General features: G+C 37.6%; 2 protein-coding genes across 3 annotated transcripts; one reads left to right on the top strand and one right to left on the bottom strand.

Annotated features, from left to right (window-relative positions):
• Positions 1-5,859: 5,859 nt before the first annotated feature.
• On the top strand, positions 5,860-8,928 carry LOC122305034 (probable receptor-like protein kinase At2g23200). Of its 2 annotated transcripts, XM_043117315.1 has the most exons (2): positions 5,860-6,019; positions 6,103-8,928. In XM_043117315.1, exon 2 carries the CDS (start codon positions 6,225-6,227, stop codon positions 8,532-8,534), a length of 2,310 nt encoding a protein of 769 aa, XP_042973249.1. In that variant the 5' UTR covers positions 5,860-6,019; positions 6,103-6,224; the 3' UTR covers positions 8,535-8,928. The 2 variants fall into 2 exon arrangements, with proteins under 2 accessions (XP_042973249.1, XP_042973241.1); XM_043117307.1 differs by having other exon boundaries at positions 5,881-8,928.
• An 8,442-nt stretch (positions 8,929-17,370) lies between these two features.
• On the bottom strand, positions 17,371-19,875 carry LOC122305055 (probable cinnamyl alcohol dehydrogenase). The gene is made up of 6 exons (XM_043117350.1): positions 19,723-19,875; positions 19,394-19,582; positions 19,215-19,328; positions 18,784-19,011; positions 18,244-18,683; positions 17,371-17,839 (listed from the first exon to the last, which is right to left on the bottom strand). Exons 2-6 carry the CDS (start codon positions 19,468-19,470, stop codon positions 17,640-17,642), a joined length of 1,059 nt encoding a protein of 352 aa, XP_042973284.1. The 5' UTR covers positions 19,471-19,582; positions 19,723-19,875; the 3' UTR covers positions 17,371-17,639.
• Positions 19,876-20,033: the final 158 nt, after the last annotated feature.

Raw genomic sequence — 20,033 nt, forward strand, 5'->3', positions numbered from 1 at the left:
ATTATAATATTATTTTTGTTTTAGAATTTAAAAAAAAATGAATTATTTGTTGTATTTTATCTAGAAGTTTAAAAAAATTATAATAATTAAATTAAATAAGTTAAGATAATTTGTATATTTGACTGAGTTGGGCAGAGGACGGGGAATGATCATGGACTGTAGTCTGTCATTCTTGTTTCTTAATCTAATAGTTGCAACTTCTTTTTTCAAAAAAGTAAAAGATAATAGTTGCAACTTTAATGAATGATCAAGATTCTTCAATGGTATGTTTAACCATGTAACATCAACAATCTCTTATTGCATCTTATCGATTGGTTTTTTTTAAGAGTTTAGTTTTGCGATTTCTGTTCGGGGTGGAGTAGCGGGGCCCCCACCCCCGTCCGCTCTGTCTCGTAGGAAGAATTCCAAGCTAGGTTGGGCGGCGAGCTGACTCCAGCAAGGCCCTATTAAGTCTCATATTATTTTAGTATAACTATTATATTGCATTAGCCTCCTATATAAAGGTTGGCCTAAAATCTAAAATAAAACTCTAATGAGTTTAAATTGTTTTTGTAATTATGAATATTAAATTATATTATAATTTAGGTCCAAAAATATTTTTTAGATCTAATGAGTAGGCCTAGGTAGGAGGTGGGGCGGATGAGGTTTTTGACCCAGCCCCCGCAAGTGTCGGGGGGCGGGAATGAAAACCCCTTCCCTTGCATGGTGGGGGGTCAGGGGCACAGATGAAAATCCCTTCTCTCGCATGGTGCGGAGTGGGATGTGAGCAAGGATCCACCTTGCCCTACACCATGCGAGTATCACTCCTAATTTCTATGATAAATCCTTTCTCATTTTATATAAAGTTTTGCACATTGGAGCACCGTCATCATCTTTAAATATATATATATATATATATATATATGTATTACTTAAATCATCAAAATAAAAATACAATTTTTCAAATGAATTGAAAGACTGAATTTGGGCAAGGTGAAGTCAAGAAAAAAGGGAGAATTTGGAAAGGGATTTCGGCCTATCTGGAACAACAGCCTACTTTTTAGTTTAAATATAAAAAGAATAGCCCATAAATTAACAGGAAACTAGACTTTTACTTGATATTGATCTAATATATTGGACTTTTGCTTTTAACGCCACCTCTATTTCTTTTATTTTTTGTTTAAAATTTAATTTAAATTTTGTTACATACAAGTAAAGTCGCTTATTAATTCTGTATATTAATATTGATTCTTTCATATTTAAAATTTAAATTAGTATTTTTTTCAATAAAATATATTTTTTAACTAATCACATTAGATTGATACACATATTAATACATAATTATACTTACAATTAAATTTTTTTCATTCAATTTTATCCACCCATGATCAGTGATCTTTGTCCAGAGAGCAAGTCCCCATAACCCAAGAATTTTCCATGAAGCTGCTACAAACAAACCAAACTGGCCCACCCGAATTAATGCCAAAACTATCCCTTTTCCAATTGCAAGAGACATTCATGTATTTTGGAAAATACAAAGCTTTCAACGTTTCAATTAGTTTCAAAGCTGATATATGGTCTGAAAATATCGACTGTCATCTACTGTATGTAAACAATTTATACTAGTGAAGGCGTTACGTGCGAGCCCAGCACGTATGCCCGGTCTTGCACGGCATACGGGCCTTGCACGTATGCCACGTATGCCCGGTTGGAAGAATAAAAAAGTCATACCAGAATATAAAATCCCTCGGTAGAAGTAAACAATCGTATCAATTGATCCAAAAAAGTGTCAAAATTAAGTAAAAAAGTGTCAAAAAGTATCTTCACGCTAGTATAGTTAATATAACTAAAATTGATATAGTTAAATTCAATAATATATTAGTAAGAAATAATTATTATAAAATAATATAATTATACGATAATATAAATAGACTAATGATAGTTTAGTATATGTAAACAATATAGTATTACTACCAGACAATATATATAATCAAGTATAGAAATAAGTTAGACATTAATATTTAAATAAGTCTAATCTAATAAGTTAATAACACATATACTAATTTACTAAAATATAATAACATGAAATTAGGCACTAGAAAGTCTAGTATATGATTAAGTTAGAAATAACTTAAACATTAGTATAACAACATGTAATACTAATGTATAATAACATATAACTAGGCACTATAAATAATTCTAGTGTATAAATAAGTTATAAATAAAGTAGATAAGTCTAGTGCCGAGTTATGCAAGCGTATTTCACTCCATGTTATACAAGTTAAGTGAAACACGGACTCAAGCGTGTTTCACTCCATGTTATAAAAATTAAGTGAAACACGGACTCAAGCGTGTTTCACTACACCATAAGTTATGGGATGTCACGGACTCAAGCGCGGTTCACCATATGATATATTAAATACAAGATAAACAAGTTATTCATGCATTCACGTTACATGTTTGTCATGATTATGTTTTTTTTTTTTCTACTTATGTTGATGGTGTATAGACATGCTATGTAAATCTGTGACGATATTTGCATGTATTAAATTAAGTTATGATTATGAGAATCTACAAATGACATATGTTATTTGAAGAGTCTTTCAAAAATTAAGTCTATGCTAAGCTAAATAATATTTTACAGTATGATGTGTTGTTTACTGAGTATTCGACTCATTTTGTTGTTGTTTGTCTTTCTGTTTTCTTCTATATTTTATTGCTACAGATGGTAATTATGTTAACGCAGAGCTGGATGGCCAGGAATAGTTCTAATATAAAGACTTAGAGAGTAATAAGTGTCAATTACACAATGATTAGATTTCTTTTACGTCATTTCAATAACTAGTCTTAATTCAGACTAGTTTATGTTTTACTTTATTTTTAATTTCAAGTTTTAAAGACTATTTATGTTCTTTTCAATTAATATTTGCAATAAATGAGGTACTTCGGAATATCGAGTCTTTTTATCGAGCATTATATTATGTATATTAGTAACGTCTCTATCCTATGAGAACAGGGTGTTACAACGGGGGGGGGGGGGAGAGAGAGAGAGAGAGAGAGAGAGAGAGAGAGTGTGCTGAGAGAGAAACGGAGAGTGAGAGATTGATGAAAGAGAAACGGGAGTGAGAGAAAAAAAATGGCGAGACTTACGGCATCGATGGACAGAGATGTGATGGAATTGGTGGGTGTCGCTAGCTTCACTTAGTCGTGACAGGATGCAGCAACAAGGTCGGAAACCTGGAAAAAGAAGTTTGCTTTGTTTTAATGAACAAAAAAGAGGCCTTCCTGTTGATAACCTGACCATGGAAAATGTAGAGTGTGAGCACAGTTAGTCTGGGTTGAACTAGAATGAAGGCTACGGCTGGCTTAAGTCTGAGTTGCAAATAGCGTCGAGAAAAACTAGGGCTAGACAACGTTTATGGTGGTTGCTGCCAAGGTTGATGGTGGCTCACAAGATGTGTTTCTATAAGTAGAAGGTTGTCATGCGTGTGGAGCTAACACAGTGGCTGAGTCAAAGCAATATACAATGGGTGTGCATAGGAAGGGGCGTTGCGGCTGGATTGTGGGCTAATTAAAGGTTAAGGGTGGAAGGAGATGGCAGTTACGTGAAGGAAGGATTTTATGGAAACTCAAGGCTACGACAACTTTTACATGCTGGCGAGAATACATACATGTATTTATAGAGGTGATTGGGAAAAACCCTAAAGGAAAACAAAATGGAGGGGGAAACGTGCATGAGTGTGGAGTCGTGTGTGGTGGGGTCTAAATCTTTCCATTTCGATTTTAAATTACCTCACTGTAAAGGGAAAAAAAATAATAAAAAATGAAGAGAAAATGATAGGAATCAAAATAATAAAAAATGGTGGTCAACCTTGACAAACTTGAGGTCCCAGGTATTTGGTCTCTATGGCCAGCCCAGAAGATTCGAATTTAGCAGAGGAATTTGTAAATTGGTTCGTGAAGAGGAGAGAGAGAGAGAGAGAGAGAGAGAGAGAGAGAGAGAGAGAGGATTTCAGTTCAAGATAGGAAATGGATGTAGTTCGTTGTTCTCAGCAGGAATTTTCCCCTGCATCGCAATGTAACATGTTTAAATTTTAGCCCTTACGTGGCATAGACCAATTGGTCTCCATTATTCTTCACTTATAGGAGTATTCGGTCTGAAGTGTTTCTCTTTGAAAATTGGTTCAAAAAATTTACAGAATTAGTTGGGCTATTTTAGCAATCGATTGTATGGATTTGCTTTAATGGACCCAACCCTATTTTTTCAAGACTCAGACCTAGTAGCTCTAATCAACTCAACGTCCAATTTCTTTAAAACAAGAAGAACCTATCTGCATGCTGTATTTACTATGTTTTGTTCGGTTTTATGGATTTCAATTTCACACAAGAGGAACGGACGGACAAACGGAAATGAGTTAAGGTTTTATGGGTTTCGATTTTATGGAGGAGGGATGGTTAGGGTAACACTTCTTTATGGGTTTTAGTTTCATGGAGGAGGTAGTGAAAATGGTTTCATTTTGCTTGGATCAACTTTGAAAGAAGAGATCTTCTGGAGTTTTACGTGTTGAGAGAGAGGGAGAGAGAGAGTGGGGAGGGAGGGTCTTCACTAGATCAGGGGCCAGAAGTTGAAATTGAGAATGGGTTTCGTGTTTTGCTTGGATAAACTTCAATGGAGAAACATGCAGAGATCTTTCCGTGTTGCATGAGAGAGAGAGAGAGAGAGAGAGAGAGAGGTGGTGTCTCATGAGGTGGTCTCATTAAAGTGGTTTCCCTGCAACGCGGGAGGGATGTTTGAGGATGAAGCCCTTACGTGGCTTTCCCTTATTGGTTTCCGATAAAATGATAAACCGGTGAGAAGATTTTCTCATTTTCAAATAATTAGATTTCATTTGGTCCAGAGAAAAAATTCGATACTCGCCAAAATAAAATTTAGACATGCAGTCTATTCTAAAATTTACTCGCTAATCTCAAGTGGGCTTTTAATACTTATTAACCCTTCTTTTTTTTAGAAAGTGGGCTTTGTGCTCGGCCGGGTATAGCTAAATATATAATGATTCCATGCCGATCACTGCATATCCACTTATAAACAAGTGTGCAATCAGGAGAAGTAGAGTTATATCTAATGATGTTAAATAACTGTGAGCATCTTTCTAATTGGTAACTGGGATGAAAATTTTAAGTTTAAGATGAAATATTAAAATATTATATTTTAATATTATTATTATTTTGAGATTTGAAAAAGTTAAGAAAAAGTTAAATTATTTATTATATTTTGTATGGAAATTTAGAAAAATTATAATGATGATATGAGAATTTTAAATTTGAGTTGAAAATTTTTTGTTACCAAACCGTACCTAGAGTTGAGAATGTGGAACACCCGCGCCCAGGCGTAGATTAGAGTGATGCCAATCCAATACTGAGTGGATTTTTGCTCTCCGATGAACATCAGCCGGATACCTGATGGTATGAACAAAAATGAAGTTAAAAAATAACCATAGAATGAAATTATTGGGACTGAATATGGAATGCAACAAACCACAAGGAAATAGTAACATTTCTGCTGCAGGAAGCTCATAGATATGAACAAGATGATTTTAACAGAATTTATGCACACACTGGTATATAAGTTTGGAGTGCTTAACTGTCAAATACACATATCCTTTTAAGATACAGACATGTCCTACTAAGAATCTCAGTTTTATTCTTCGATAACCTTAAGTGAGGTGTCAAAAACTTCTGACACTGTTAATAAATAAGAAAGTAATAAACACGCACATGCAGGAAACGATTATAACCCATGGGAGCCGGAGGCGTCTAAAATGGGGTAGCGAGGAGGATTTTCCTTTGGAGACTTGTCTATATAAAGGGTATTTAAATCATTGACTTATAAATTGACGCGGAGTTGTCTATATTGGAAAATTATATTTCAACTACAAAGTCCTCCAGAAAGGCCAATTCTCAAGGTCCAGAATTCTCAGATAAGCTTTGCTCCGAGTGAAAGCAAGCAACTTTTTCCCACAGTTTCCATGGAAAAGCTCAGGTTCCACAAAGTCCATACGCCTCTGTTTGCCCTTCTTTTATTTCTCCTCCAGTTCTCATCCCTCCAATTTCTGTCCATGGCAGATTACTCTCTCCCAGATAAGTATTTCATCAACTGCGGCTCTGCTACCAACGTCTACAACGGCCAACGGAATTTCGTCGGGGATTTGAATTCCAGTGACTCGACTTCCAATTCCATTTCCTTTATGGATCAAAACAGAGTCGCGATTGACAGCAACCAGTCTTCAATTGAATCACCTCTGTATCAGACAGCAAGAGTTTTTATGCACAACTCTTCGTATGAGTTCGATATCGACACTATTGGTACTTATTTTGTTCGCCTCCATTTCTTTGCTTTCTCCTCCACAAGCAATCCAACTGATCTCTCCACAGCGCTTTTTGACGTCTGGACTTCCGGGTTCTCACTGTTACTTAATTTCACTGCCAAAAACAGTAGCTACTCTCCTATAATAAAGGAATTCTTATTTAGCATACTCAGTCCTGGCAAATTCAAAGTGTATTTTGTTCCTCGGGGATCATCGTTTGCATTTATAAATGCTATGGAAGTCTTCCTTGCCCCTGACAATCTGATCAATGATACAGCCCGACATGTTACTGCTGCAGGAAACACCAATGATTACAAGGGTGTGCTGTCTAAGGCTTTACACACCATTTACAGGATAAATGTTGGAGGCCCTAAAGTCACACCCGAAAACGACACGCTTTTGAGAAACTGGGTTCCGGACACCGACTACATCTATAATCCAGACAAGGCAAAGAATGTATTCCAACCCAGTAGACCTAGGTACAACCCGGATTATGCCAGTCAGTATACTGCCCCTGATCCTGTCTACCAGACTGCGAAAACGATGAATATAAATTCTAGTGGGCAAGCTGATTTTTTCAACATAACCTGGGGTTTTCATGTGCGTAGGAATGCTAGACACCTCGTTCGTGTTCACTTCTGTGACATTGTTGGGAAATCGGTTGCCGATCTAACGTTCAATCTTTATATTTATAGTAGGTTCAGTAAGAAAATCGGTTCCTACGAGTATGTTGACTTTTTAAATACTCCATTCTATGAAAAATTTGTGGTTGATTCTGATGATTCGGGAACTATGAATATCAGTATAGGCCCTAGGGATGATTCTTCTGAAAAAAATGCCTATCTGAATGGGCTAGAAATAATGGAGATACTGGAGACGTCGGGTTCAGTTCCTACAGTGAGTGAGCGCAAGAACAAACATGTTTTTCTTGTGGTTGTTTCGGTGCTTGGAGGCTTGGTTCTAATCTGCATTTTAGCAGTTGGATTCTTTTGGATTTTCAAATGCAGGAAGCAAAAGCCATTGGAAAACTCGGACTGGTCACCAATACCTGTATTTGGAGTTGGGAGTTCGCACAGCAGGGCGACTGAGGGCTCCCTTCTGCCTAACTTTTATCTTGCATTGAAGGTACCTCTTGCTGAAATCCTATCTGCGACAAACAACTTCGACACGAGGTTGCTGATTGGTAAGGGTGGCTTTGGGAATGTCTATAGGGGAACTCTCAGACATGGCCAAAAAATTGCTGTGAAACGGAGTGAGCCAGGGTCAAACCAAGGCTTCCCAGAATTCCAAACGGAAGTCATTGTTCTTTCCAAAATTCGCCACCGCCATCTTGTTTCCTTGATTGGGTATTGTGAGGAGAGATCTGAGATGATACTTGTCTATGAGTTCATGGAAAAGGGGACTTTAAAGGATCATCTTTATGCGTCCGATGTGCCTCGTTTGTCTTGGAAGCAAAGGCTTGAGATATGCATTGGTGCAGCAAGGGGTCTTCAATACCTCCACAAAGGTTCAGCTGGAGGAATAATACACCGTGATGTCAAGTCCACTAATATCTTGCTTGATGAATATTATGTTGCTAAAGTTGCCGACTTTGGCCTTTCGAAAACAGGTCCTCTTGATGACACCCATGTCAGCACAATTGTCAAAGGCACGTTTGGTTATCTCGATCCTGAGTATGTTAGGTCCCAACAGTTGACGGAAAAATCTGATGTGTATGCATTTGGAGTGGTTCTTCTCGAGGTGCTATGTGCACGGCCAGCAATTAATGTCATGCTTCCCGGGAAGCAAGTGAATTTGGCTGACTGGGCAATGCTCTGCAAGAAGGAAGGGTCACTTGAAGAGATTGTTGATCCTTCACTCAAGGGTCAGATTGATCCAAGCTCCCAAAGAAGATTTATTGAGACGGCAGAGAAATGTTTACAAGAATTCGGTGCTGATCGCCCCACCATGGATGATGTGGTCTGGGACTTGGAATATGCTTTACAGCTTCAACAAACTGCAATGCGGAGAGAACCACATGAGGACAGCTTAGGCGATGGTTTATCAGGATTGGCATTGCCCAATGTACAGCGGTTGCCTACATTTAGCGTTACGATGGATGGGAGCGATATGCCTGTTATGAGAAATGATGGCTCCAACGTTAAAGCAGATGATGGTTTTTCCCAGATGAAAATGGATGACGCCAGATAATGAATTTTGGTCTTTCTGGTCTAGTAATAACGCAACTTTAAGTTACTTTAGCCTTTACACGTTTATTAGGTATGCCTTTGTGAAGTCAATTTTGTATTTTTGGTCTTGCAAGCAGTGCTTCTGATTCGAAGATGTTTTAGGAGGTCCTTGTTGATCTCTTCAATATTGCAGATAGCTTTTTGCTTGAGTTTGGATCGAGAAAATATGAGCCAAAAACGTTGGCCTTATTTTCAGTTTGTTTTCTTTTTCATGGACGGTAATGTTCCTTTGGAAGTGTTGGGACTTTCACTCTCTCGTTTTGTATTTTATTTTCTCTTAAAAAAATTGTAAAGATCTGTTATATTTCTTAGTAAGTTACCAATTCCCTGTTTAATATATATAATTTATTGGTGAATAGAAGTGTGGTGAGATTTTATGGTTGGGCTTCTCCTTCCTCTACTCATCTAACTTCATCTTCAACACCTACTAAATCTGTTGAATATAGAGCCAAAACTATCATGTACAGCAAGCAAACTCTGGATGTTGGAAACTATTAAGACAGACAGCAGTGGACAGACAATATCTCCTGGTGGTATTGTCTGAATTTTTTGGAACTTCAATTGGCCTGGGCTATTTCCATTGGTAAGAAAAAATCTTATTAGTAGAGATAGTGCTTCAGAATGATATTATTGATTATTTCCATTGCTGAGGTTAATACATGCATTGGAATCATGTCAAGTTTCCAGTAAATCTGCCATTGGTGCCTTGTAGCTGCTGTGAATCGTGTGGATCTGTTACACCCTGCACTTTTAGTTACACTTCAAATGCCGTTGCGAAACTTCTATATTGAATCGAATTTATGTGGAGTGTCCATCTTTATCACCTCATGGTTTTGTAAAATCACCACTTAACCCATCAGATTAAACTTTTAGAACAAGTGATAATTTCATAAGGTATTATATTCTTAAACAGTTTTTAACGGTCATAATTTTCCTCTTAGCTCTCCATTAGAAAACTGTTTTTGGGTTAAGTTCAACGTAATGAGCCATTTATAAAGCCTAAAAAGCTCATTAATCAGCACACGAGATAATATCTTCACATACTAAGAGAGTGTCTACAAGTCAAGAATCTATATCTGTACATAAATCTTATATGCTTATATGTAAAAGGTGAAAATTATCTCGGTTAGCAGCGAAGTTCATGGAACTTGGACCTTCTACTCGGAAGTGGAGTGGCAAACTTTCCTTCCATACCCGCTAATAACTATACAAAGCAACATGATATTACTTGTTTTCATGATTTTTTTACAACCTGCAGTCTTTTGTTTCTGATTCATCAAGAACAAAGGAAACAATGAAATCACTATTATCTGATAGAATCAATAAAAAGAAAGTTTCACACTAAAACCATAAATGCCTATTCTAAGTTCTGGTTTAGTTTCACAAACCTTTGAAACCATGTCATCCCATCTTATCTCATCTCATCTCATCTCAACATCCAAACACCATTCAAACATCATTCATCATTGGAAGTATAGAGGAGATGCAGGAGATATTGGAGTTCTGGGCTCAAAAGGGTTTGACATCAATGGTAGAAGAAGTGAAAATGGATTACGTGAACTAGGCATTTGAAAGAATGGAAAGGAATGACGTGAGGTATAGGTTTGTGCTGGACGTGGCTGGCAGCAACCTGGGATAATATTGATGAAGCCCATATTTCTGTCTGCAATGTAAATTTCAGTTCCTCTTTTACAAAAACCATTGGAACAAAACAATAATACGCCATCTATATACAATGGCAACTTCATTTCACTATCGTGTGTTTCTTATACAATACAATAATTCTAAGAAAAATTGTGCATGTTTTCTAGCTTGCAACTATTTCTCTAGGCAAGGCATGGCTTTTGTTTTAGCTTTAACCACATTTACAAACTCTGAATTAAAGAAGTGCTTGAAGCAGAGCCGAAAATTTTGGTGATATGATTATGGAGTGTAGTTATATATGTTGTGTGCAACGTTACAGAACCTTCCTCTTCCAAGGGAAACATCCATATTCCCTCTTTGCTTAAAGCATACATTTATCCTCCTTTCTTCTTTGAGGATACATAGAATGATGGCGTCATAGACTTCATCGAAATCTATAGAGTAATCAAGTCTAACGTATCGTTACCTATTGCGGCCAACCGCAGTTATGGAATTAGCACTTACATCCGGCTGAGTATAATTGCTCTTTGGCTAAAATTTAGTAAAAACATTTAACTTCTAACAAAATGGCTTTACATTCGGCTGACTACTGCTGGAGAAAATCTTGACATTCGAAAAGTAGATTCTTAAACGTGGGAATTTACTGTTCATCAACAGATTATTTTTTACAAATGTTTTATTTGACCAAAAAACCTAATTTACTCTTTTCGAACTATCTATACTTTCCCTTATAGTCATATTTGTTATAGTTCAAATTTGACAAAAATTTCTCCATTGATATAATCCATTTTTTTAAAAACAAAATTGACCATTTGGGAAAAATGATTTTTTAAAAAATATTATCAAAACTATTTGAAAATATGGAAATTTGATGTTCCACTTTCATTTTATTAACCGCTAGGCCCATTTGCACTTTAGCTTCTTTCCTTCTTTCCCTGCCAGGTCGTGATTTTCTTCTAATTTTTTATCATTTGAGTCTTGGTTAAAGTGTTGGACTCTATAGCTTGGCATTCCACTTTCTATTGGTACAACTGCGTCGCTCCCATAGGTTAGAACAAAAGGGGTTCCTCTCATGGGAGACTTAGTGGTAGTTTGATACGCCCACTAAACTCCAAGCAGCTACTCAGCCCAATTTCCCTTCTTGTCATCCAACTTCTTTTTCAGCATCCGAGGTCTTGTTGGTTTCTTCTATTTGGCCTTTGGCTTGTGGGTGACCTGATGAGGAGTATTTGAACTTTATTCCTACTCGGCGCATCGGTCGCAATAATGATCAAAATCGAGTTGCTACCTGTTGTCCAAAATTATGCTCCGGGGTATGCCAAATCGGCACACGATTGCTTTCCACATGAACTTAGTGATGTTTTTTTGTGGTGATTGTGGCCAAAGTTCCTGCTTCCATCCACTCATGGTGAAGTAATCCACATCAACAACCACAAACCTTACTCCTCCTTTACTTGAGGGTAGGGTGACGACTTTGTCAACCCTCCATTATGCGAAAAGTCAAGGTGACATGATCGACGTCAATTCCTTTGGCGCTCATTGAGATACATGTGCAAAAAGTTTGACACTTTGTGCAATTTATGATGAATTCTTTCACATCTTTGAGGGCACAGGCCAGTAATAGCCTGCCTTCATGACTTTTCCCTCTAGGGCTCTACCACTAGAGTGATTCCTATACACTCCTTCGTGTATTTCCTTCAATAAGTATTTTACCTTTTCCAATGAAATGCACCTTATGAGAGTGGTAGAAAAACCTTATCTATACCATACCCGAAGCAAACTTGTTTATCAGGGTAAAGCAAACTGCTTTGTTCTTTACCTTTCTCGCCTCCCATTTTTCTTCAAGGAGCTCTCTTGCATCTAGGTACTTGATCACATCAAATGCCCATTTTAGTGCTCCTCATCTCACTTCAAAGATATCACTCCCGATGGTGGGGACTTCTAATGCCCTGACTGCCATTTCCCAAGGTGAAGTAGACTCTTCCATGACTAAGGCAATTCGTGCTAGTTTGCATGCCTTCCAATTTTCCTACTTTTTCCATGTATTCTCCTATCACTTGGTTGATGATTACTTGGGAGTCGGCTTTTATATCAACCTCATTTGCTACAAATGCTTCAACCGCAATGAATCTTGCTAGCAAAGCTTTGTACTTTACTTCGTTATTGGTGGTTTTGAAGCCGAGTTTTATTGCACAGTAGGATTCTTCACTTGAATCAGTTATGATATGCACTCCTACTCCCCTGCCAGAGCAGTAGGACGAGCCATCAACAAAGATTTCCCAAGGTCTCCTTGTCAATTTGGCTCGAATTCCTTCTGGGAAGTTGGTAAATTGAGTTATGAAGTCCGCTAGAATCTATCCTTTCATGGCATTCCATGGAAGATGCTCGATGTTGCATTCACTCAACTTGACCGACCAATTCATGAGGCGTCCAAAGGTGTTTGGTTTTATAGCATTTTTTTTAAAGAGGCTTTCGTTAAGACTTTGAACGGGTAAGCTTGGAAGTAGGGTCTTAGCCGCCAAACTGCCTTCACCAATATGAATGCTAGCATATCCATCTGAGGGTAATGAGTCTCAGCTCCCCTGAAGGCTTGACTCGTATAATACACCAGTCTTTGACTGTCTTTCTCTTCTTTCACCAAAGCCGTTGAGATTGCATCCGGGGAGACTGACGTGTACAAGTACAGGGTCTCCCCTTGCCCTGCTTGACTTAGGAGCAGCGAATAAGATAGATACTCAAACGCCTAATTGCATTCATCATTCCAGACTGAGCCTTTCACCATACCTTAAAGAAAGACAGACATTTATTTGTAGACCTAGACATGAATCTATTGAGTGCCGCCACCTGTGCAATTAACTTCTACACCTCGTTTATATTTCTAGGAGGTTTCATGTCTATTATTACTTAAATTTTTTCCATGTTGGCCTTTATACCTCTCTCCGAGACCATGAAACTTAGGAATTTTGCCGAATATACACTAAAAGCACACTTTGTTGGATTAAACTTCATTTTGTACTGCCGTAAGAAGGTGATAATTTCCCGTAGGTCATCTATGTGCTTCTCAGGTTCTTTACTTTTGACGAGCAGATCGTCTGCATAAACCTTCATGTTACAACCTATCTACTTCTTCAACATGTGGTATACTAGCCTTCAGCATATAGCCCCGGCATTCTTTAGCCCAAAGGGCATTACATGGTGACAGTATAGCCCACAATCCAATGTGAAGGATGTCTTCTCTTGATCATCTGGGTTCATCCGAACTTGGTTGTACACTAAGTAGGCATCCATGAAACTCAGCATGCGATGTCCCACCATGGATTCCACTATCAAGTCGATTAATGGTAGGGGGAAGCTATCATTTTGGGCATGTCTTTTTAGATCAGTGAAGTCAATGTAAATTCTCCATTTTCTATTCGACTTCTTCACCAACACCACATTGGACAATCATTCCGGATAGTGAGCTTCTCTAATAAACCCCCACAATTAAGAGTCGTTCCACTTCTTCAGCTATTATTGCATATTTCTCCTTGTTGGCCCCCTCCTTTTTTTTACAGACCTTCTCAGCCTTAGGAATCACACAGAGACGTTGCTTGATGATCTCATTGATGATCCCGGGCATGTCTTTATGGCTCCAAGAGAACACATATTTGTGTTTGGCCAAGAGCTGTTTTAATTGTTGTCTTATATCAAACCCCATTTTGGTTCCTATTCATGCTGTGGATTTGGGATGTGTTGGGTCCAAGACTACAAGTTCCAAAGGTTCATTCAGCTTCGCTTGTTTCAAATCTTACTCAACCCTCGTTTTGACCTTGTGATCAATAAGTTCTAGTGGCAGCAATGGTGCTTCACCATACTTCAAGCTTTCCGCGATTCGCACATCTTTTCCTCCATTTTTGAGCTCTTGTGCATAGCATTCTCTTGCTTTTACTTGTTCATCGTGTACTTCTCCTACACCTGCCTCAATCGAAAATTTTATCTTCACGTGGTAAGTCAAGGTCATGGCGTTCAAGCTATTAAAGGTTAGGCATCCAAGAATAGCGGTGTAAGATAAGGGAGTTTTGGCTGCGTTTGGATGTTGAGTTGAGTTGAGATGAGATGAGATGAAAGTTGAATAAAATATTGTTAGAATATTATTTTTTAATATTATTATTATGTTAAATTTTGAAAAAGTTGAATTGTTTATCATATTTTGTGTTGAAATCTGAAAAAATTGTAATAATTAGATTAGATAAGTTGACGAACCAAACTGGGCTGATACCAAAAAGTCGATCACGATAGTGGTGGTGTAGAGTCCTTTGCCGATGGTCATAGGTAATGTTATTGCCCCCATAAGTTGGACCGCATCACCTGAAAACCCTTTCGGTGGTGTGGGCGAAAGGCATAGTCAGCTTAGGCTGATTCCCATTTTTATAGTGTTGGTCGAGTTGCCATTATCAATCAAAATTTTCTTGATGGTGTAATTGGCTACCAATAGCGTTACCACCGGTACGTCATCATATAGTGGACCAAATCATATATTGGACCCCTTGACAGTGTTTGTCGCCAAGGATATGTTAACTGTTTTCTAGTTCCTAATTTGTTTGGGAGGCCTCTCTGTTGAACAACTGGATTTGGGTCACGTCAACTGTGAAGTAAAGAAACAAGGAAGGGTTTGGGAAGGGATTTGGGCCTATACGGAAACAACAGCCTACTTTGTAGTTTGAATAGAATAAGATTAGCCATAAATTAACAGGAGATTGACTTTTACTTGATATATTGATCCAATATATTGGACTTTTGCTTTTAACACCTCTATTTCTTTTATTTGTTCAAAGTTCTTTTTCATCCGCCCATGATGAGTGATCTTTGTCCAGAGATCAAGTTTATTAACATAATTAGTACCCTCAATCAAAATATATTTACAAAAATTTCCTTTGTTATGCACAAAATTAAATACCAATCTCTTCTCTTCTATCATATTTTAAAAAGAAAGATACTCTAATCATATAAAGATTACATAAAGTTAATTTTATTAATTGATGCAACAAATGTGATTCGTCATATTATAAAATTATTTTTATTATAAAATAGATCTAATAAATTAAATTAAGTCACATCAGTTTGTAAAATTACTTTTATGATTTGTTAGATTGTAAAATTATTTTTATTATAAAATAAATCTGACAAATTAAATGAAATTACGTCAGTTCGTGAGATTACTTATCTTCTTTTAAAAAACCAAATATTCTCATTGGTATATTACCATGCATCTTATGTAATTTATTCTCGAGTTTGGCTTATACATTATACTATATATATGCAAAATAAAATGAAAACTCGAAAGAAACGTTAACATATCAACGTAGGGCCATTTCTCATTCGTGTGACAACAGATTATCACGCGTCATCTTTCTAAAACCTGGCCACTACCATTGCCAAATTTCTACTATAACCGCTGACTAGTCTTAATGCGACTACTCCTAACTAGACCACCGATCTATCTGACTTTTTGGTTGGGGAAAATTAATTCAATTCGGATATCATTATCAATTTCATGTAGTCTTCAGTCTCCCTAGAGGACTACTGCATATATGGGAACTTTCCGATGAGTTGTGCCGCCGGCAAAACCTAACACTTCTCACCAAGATATTAGATTTTCTACGCACCCATCAACTTGGACTCGCAGTCTCCTATTTTCCTCCTCAATGCCTCCATATTTCTTTTCTTTTTTCCCTTATTCCTAGTATTTCAAACCAGGAACCTCCCGAGCGGTTTCCTTCAGAAGAATCCCGATCTCTTCACCTTCCCACGAAAAACACTATAAATATGACGATCCAAGCTCGCTCTGCTGCATACCACAGAGACTAGCTTTCTTGCATCGACAAGTTTGTTTAGTGAAAAGCCTGTATCTCGGTTGCCATTCAACATGAAAACCACCTGCAAATACTACTACAGCTTCTTTGTGCTTTTTCTACTGCCTGTCTTCATGGCGACAGTACTCGAAGCTCGAGATCCCTTCAATGCCATGGAGCCTCGAAATAGTAGGACTGTTGTTGGAGGTCTTGAGGGTTTCTTTGATGGTTTATACCTTGGAGCCATCAAGCAATCGGGCCCGAGCCCTGGCGCCGGACACAAGTTCACAGAACACCAGACCCTTGGAGGAATTAAGGACGCTGGTCCCAGCCCTGGTCAGGGTCACAGTCATGTTAATGGCGCACACCATTGACCACCCAGCTACCCTTGCAAAGATCTCTGATCATCTCTTTCCACGTTGATGATAACTGGGTCGCAAAAAGTTTTTTTATTTGGTTCGTTTATTTGTTGGGGACAAGCAAAGATTTCTTTATATGGTTGATTATTCTTTTGGTTAAGACATACTTTTTTTTTTAATTCTATGATCTCATATGATGATCTAATATTAGGGGCTTAGGGGCTTATAATATGGTTCTAAACTATATGTGTCACAGATATATGGTTCTACAGGTTAAAGCTGTTGAAATCTATGTAATAAACATCTCTTAAAGAAAACTTACTTACAAGAATAATGTTAAATAGAGTTGTGCAAAGTATAAACACCGTGCAAATCTTTTTAAAAAATAGTGGATATCACGTCTATGTCACGTCTTAACCCTTTTTCACTGTAAGAGAAATGCAAACAGAATAGAAAAAAATATCCTATTACAACAATTACAGCGGATAAAAATAAAATTAAAAAAACATATATAATGATACCAATAATATGGTTTCGAAGTGAAGAAAACAATCACCTTTTTTTTCACATTTTTTAATCACTTTCTTAATTATTAAGTAAAAAAAATACATCAATACACTTAAAATCATTTCCATAATAACTAAGTAAAAAAAATATATCCTAAGTGGTACACTTGAGCAGTACTGCCCGGATGGTACAGCAGCATTTTCCTTCTCCAAGAATACTCAGCCGGATGTAAATGCTAATTCCATAACTCCGGGAGGCCGCAATAGGTAACAAATACATAAGACTTGATTACCTTATAGATTTCGATATAAAGTCTCTGACGCCATTCTATATATGTATCCTCAAAGAAGAAAAAAGGATAGATGTATGCTTTAAGCAAAAGAGGGAATATGGATGTTTCCCTTGGAGGAGAAAGGTTTTGTAACGTTACACACAACATAACCGCACTCCATAATCATATCACCAAAATTTTCAGCTCTGCTTCAAGCACTTCTTTAATTCAGAGTTTGTAAATATGTATTTACAGCTGAAATAAAAGCCAGAGTTGCAAGGTAGAAAACATGCACAATTTTTCTTAGAATTGTGTTGTATTGTATAAGAAACACACGATAGTGAAATGAAGTTGCCATTTGTAAATAGATGGCATATTATTGTTTTATTCCAAGGGTGTTTGTAGGAGAGGAACTGAAATTGCCATTGCAGACAGAAATATGGGCTTCATCAATATTATTCCAGGTTGCTGCCAGCCACATCCAGCACAAACCTATACCTCACATCATTCCTTTCCATTCTTTCGAATGCCTTGTTCACGTAATTCATTTTCACTACTTCTACCATTGATGTCAAACCCTTTTCAGCCCAGAACTCCAATATCTCCTGCGTCTCCTCCATACTTCCAATGAAACTACCAGATATCATCTTCTTTCCTGTATAATGATAATGAGTCACCACCATTATATGTTCTATGATCGAAATGGTTTGAATTTTATCACGAAGCAAGTGTTGAAAATTAAACTTGGTTTTATCAATTGGATTTTTATTGAGAAAGTTATGATCAATTAAGAATTTGTGTAAAACGTCTAGAGGACTTGAATAGCATTAAATGTCATTAACTTAGACTCCCGAATTTTCTTTTGAATTTATATAGTCATGTACTGGATCTATGTTTCGTGGAATGAAAACAGAGTGGTGTATTCCTCTTCTATTTTTCTTTTTCTTCGTTGTTTTGTCTCCATCTTGTTTCCAACAACAAGAATCTGGGAATGGAAGTGGTCGAGAAATTGTTTTGCTTATAGGACTAAATAGATGTTATGAGGGGGATTAGGCGTACCTAGAATCAGGTCGACGGAACTAAAATGCAGTGGTTGAGGGGCAACCCCAACTAGTATTAGCTGCCCTTCAACCTTGAGAAGTGGAAGGTAGGATTGCAAAGGGTGCACAGCCGGCACCGTGTCGAGGATATAGTCGAGGCTGTTCGCTGCTCGCTCCATCTCAGCTGCATTGGTGCTTACCAGAAAAGCATCTGCGCCTAAATGCTCTAACGCCTCCACCCTCTTCTTATCTGAAGAACTTATGACAGTGACATGATGCCCCATTGCCTTTGCTATCAGAACACCCAGATGGCCAACTCCCCCCAAACCCAAAATCCCTGCATTGAGAGCCTTCTTAGACCCCTTGAACTGTTTCAAAGGACTATAGGCTGTCACCCCAGCGCACAGAAGTGGTGCTGCCTGCTCTGGTGCAAGCTTTTCTGGTATCCGGACCACAAACCTGCATTAATCACTCAAATATTCTTTGGGGCTATTTTTGAGTACTTGAAAGAAAAATGTTCAAAGGAATATGAAACAGTTTGATCCTTGTTTTTGCATACTTTTGATCAACAACCATGAGAGAAGAGAAGCCTCCCTGAGTTGATCTTCCATCTTTGTATGTGCCATTGTAAGTGAGGATTATGTTGTTGCAGTACTGCTCTATGTTGGATTTGCATGACAAGCATTCCCCACAAGACCCAACAATGCACCCAACTCCCACATTGTCTTTAACTCTGAACTTTCTTACCTCTGACCCCAACTCCACAACTTCTCCCACCACTTCATGCCTGCTTAAAAGCAATTACAACGAATTAAGAAAGATAAGACCCATAATTCTAGCAGATAATACGATCAATCCAGAATATACAGGGTGGTTATTTTGATTAATTTTTTTATCCAAGATAAACTAGCAACTTGTTGCATTAGTTTCTCTACTTTGGTGTTTATAGGCATAAACCAATTTACAAATTGGGTCTAAAAAGTTGCCTACCCTGGCACCAGAGGATAGTTAGTCATGTGAATCTCATTCCTCATCTGATGAAGATCTGTATGGTCCATCCCACAGTACAAAACCTTGAATACAACATCTTCTGGACCTGTTTCCCTGTTAATTGAACATTAGAATTAAATACTTGAGAGAGAGAGAGAGAGAGAGAGAGAGAGAGATACCTGAGAGTGAATGAATAAGGAGAGAGAAGTCCAGATGAGTCTCTAGCAGCCCAACCAATGACCCTTCTTCGCTCCATTTCTTATGCTTCAAAAACCAGCAATACACCAGACACTAGATGATTATTCAGACTCAGAGAGAGGACGGAGACGGTGAGAAAAATAGAGAAGATAGCACTCAGAAACTTGAAGCTGCAGAACGATTCACATTAGATTTTATAGCCACTTAAAACAGCCACATGGTCATAGAATCTTGTTCTATTTTCCTGAAGATGTTCAAACAAAATAATTCATGCATCATACTGTAATAATTGAGGTTCACTGCACTCAACCTGGAAAAGGCCACATAAATAATGCAGTCTTAGAGATCTCAGACTGTAGTGGCGGCCCTGGGGATATCTTTTAAAACTAGTTGCCCCTAAGCACAACCCTAACAAGTTTTCATTCTCTTATTTAATTCGTTTTATAATCATCTGATTGACTGAGACAACATGTTTATGTTATCCTGAAATGCATATTAAAGGATTCCATGCTTGGATTTTATTAATAGTTGGCAACTTGGTGTGTGAGACAGGTGGACAGCTAAATCGCTCACCACCCACGTCATGGCTTACCTTAGGAGGTTCATAACCTTTGTAGTCTA

This window comes from Carya illinoinensis, chromosome 1 (assembly GCF_018687715.1).
Source record: "Carya illinoinensis cultivar Pawnee chromosome 1, C.illinoinensisPawnee_v1, whole genome shotgun sequence".
In the NCBI taxonomy this organism is placed as follows: Eukaryota; Viridiplantae; Streptophyta; class Magnoliopsida; order Fagales; family Juglandaceae; genus Carya; species Carya illinoinensis.

Bases quoted from the DNA above. Each gene is read 5' to 3' on its own strand.
- LOC122305055 (XM_043117350.1), bottom strand. From the start codon at position 19,470: ATGGAGCGAAGAAGGGTCATTGGTTGGGCTGCTAGAGACTCATCTGGA. The intron at 19,329-19,393 runs GTATCTCTCTCT...TTCAATTAACAG, and splicing joins CCTTATTCATTCACTCTCAG to GGAAACAGGTCCAGAAGATG. The intron at 18,684-18,783 runs GTATGCAAAAAC...TGATTAATGCAG, and splicing joins CTCATGGTTGTTGATCAAAA to GTTTGTGGTCCGGATACCAG.
- LOC122305034 (XM_043117307.1), top strand. From the start codon at position 6,006: ATGGAAAAGCTCAGGTTCCACAAAGTCCATACGCCTCTGTTTGCCCTT.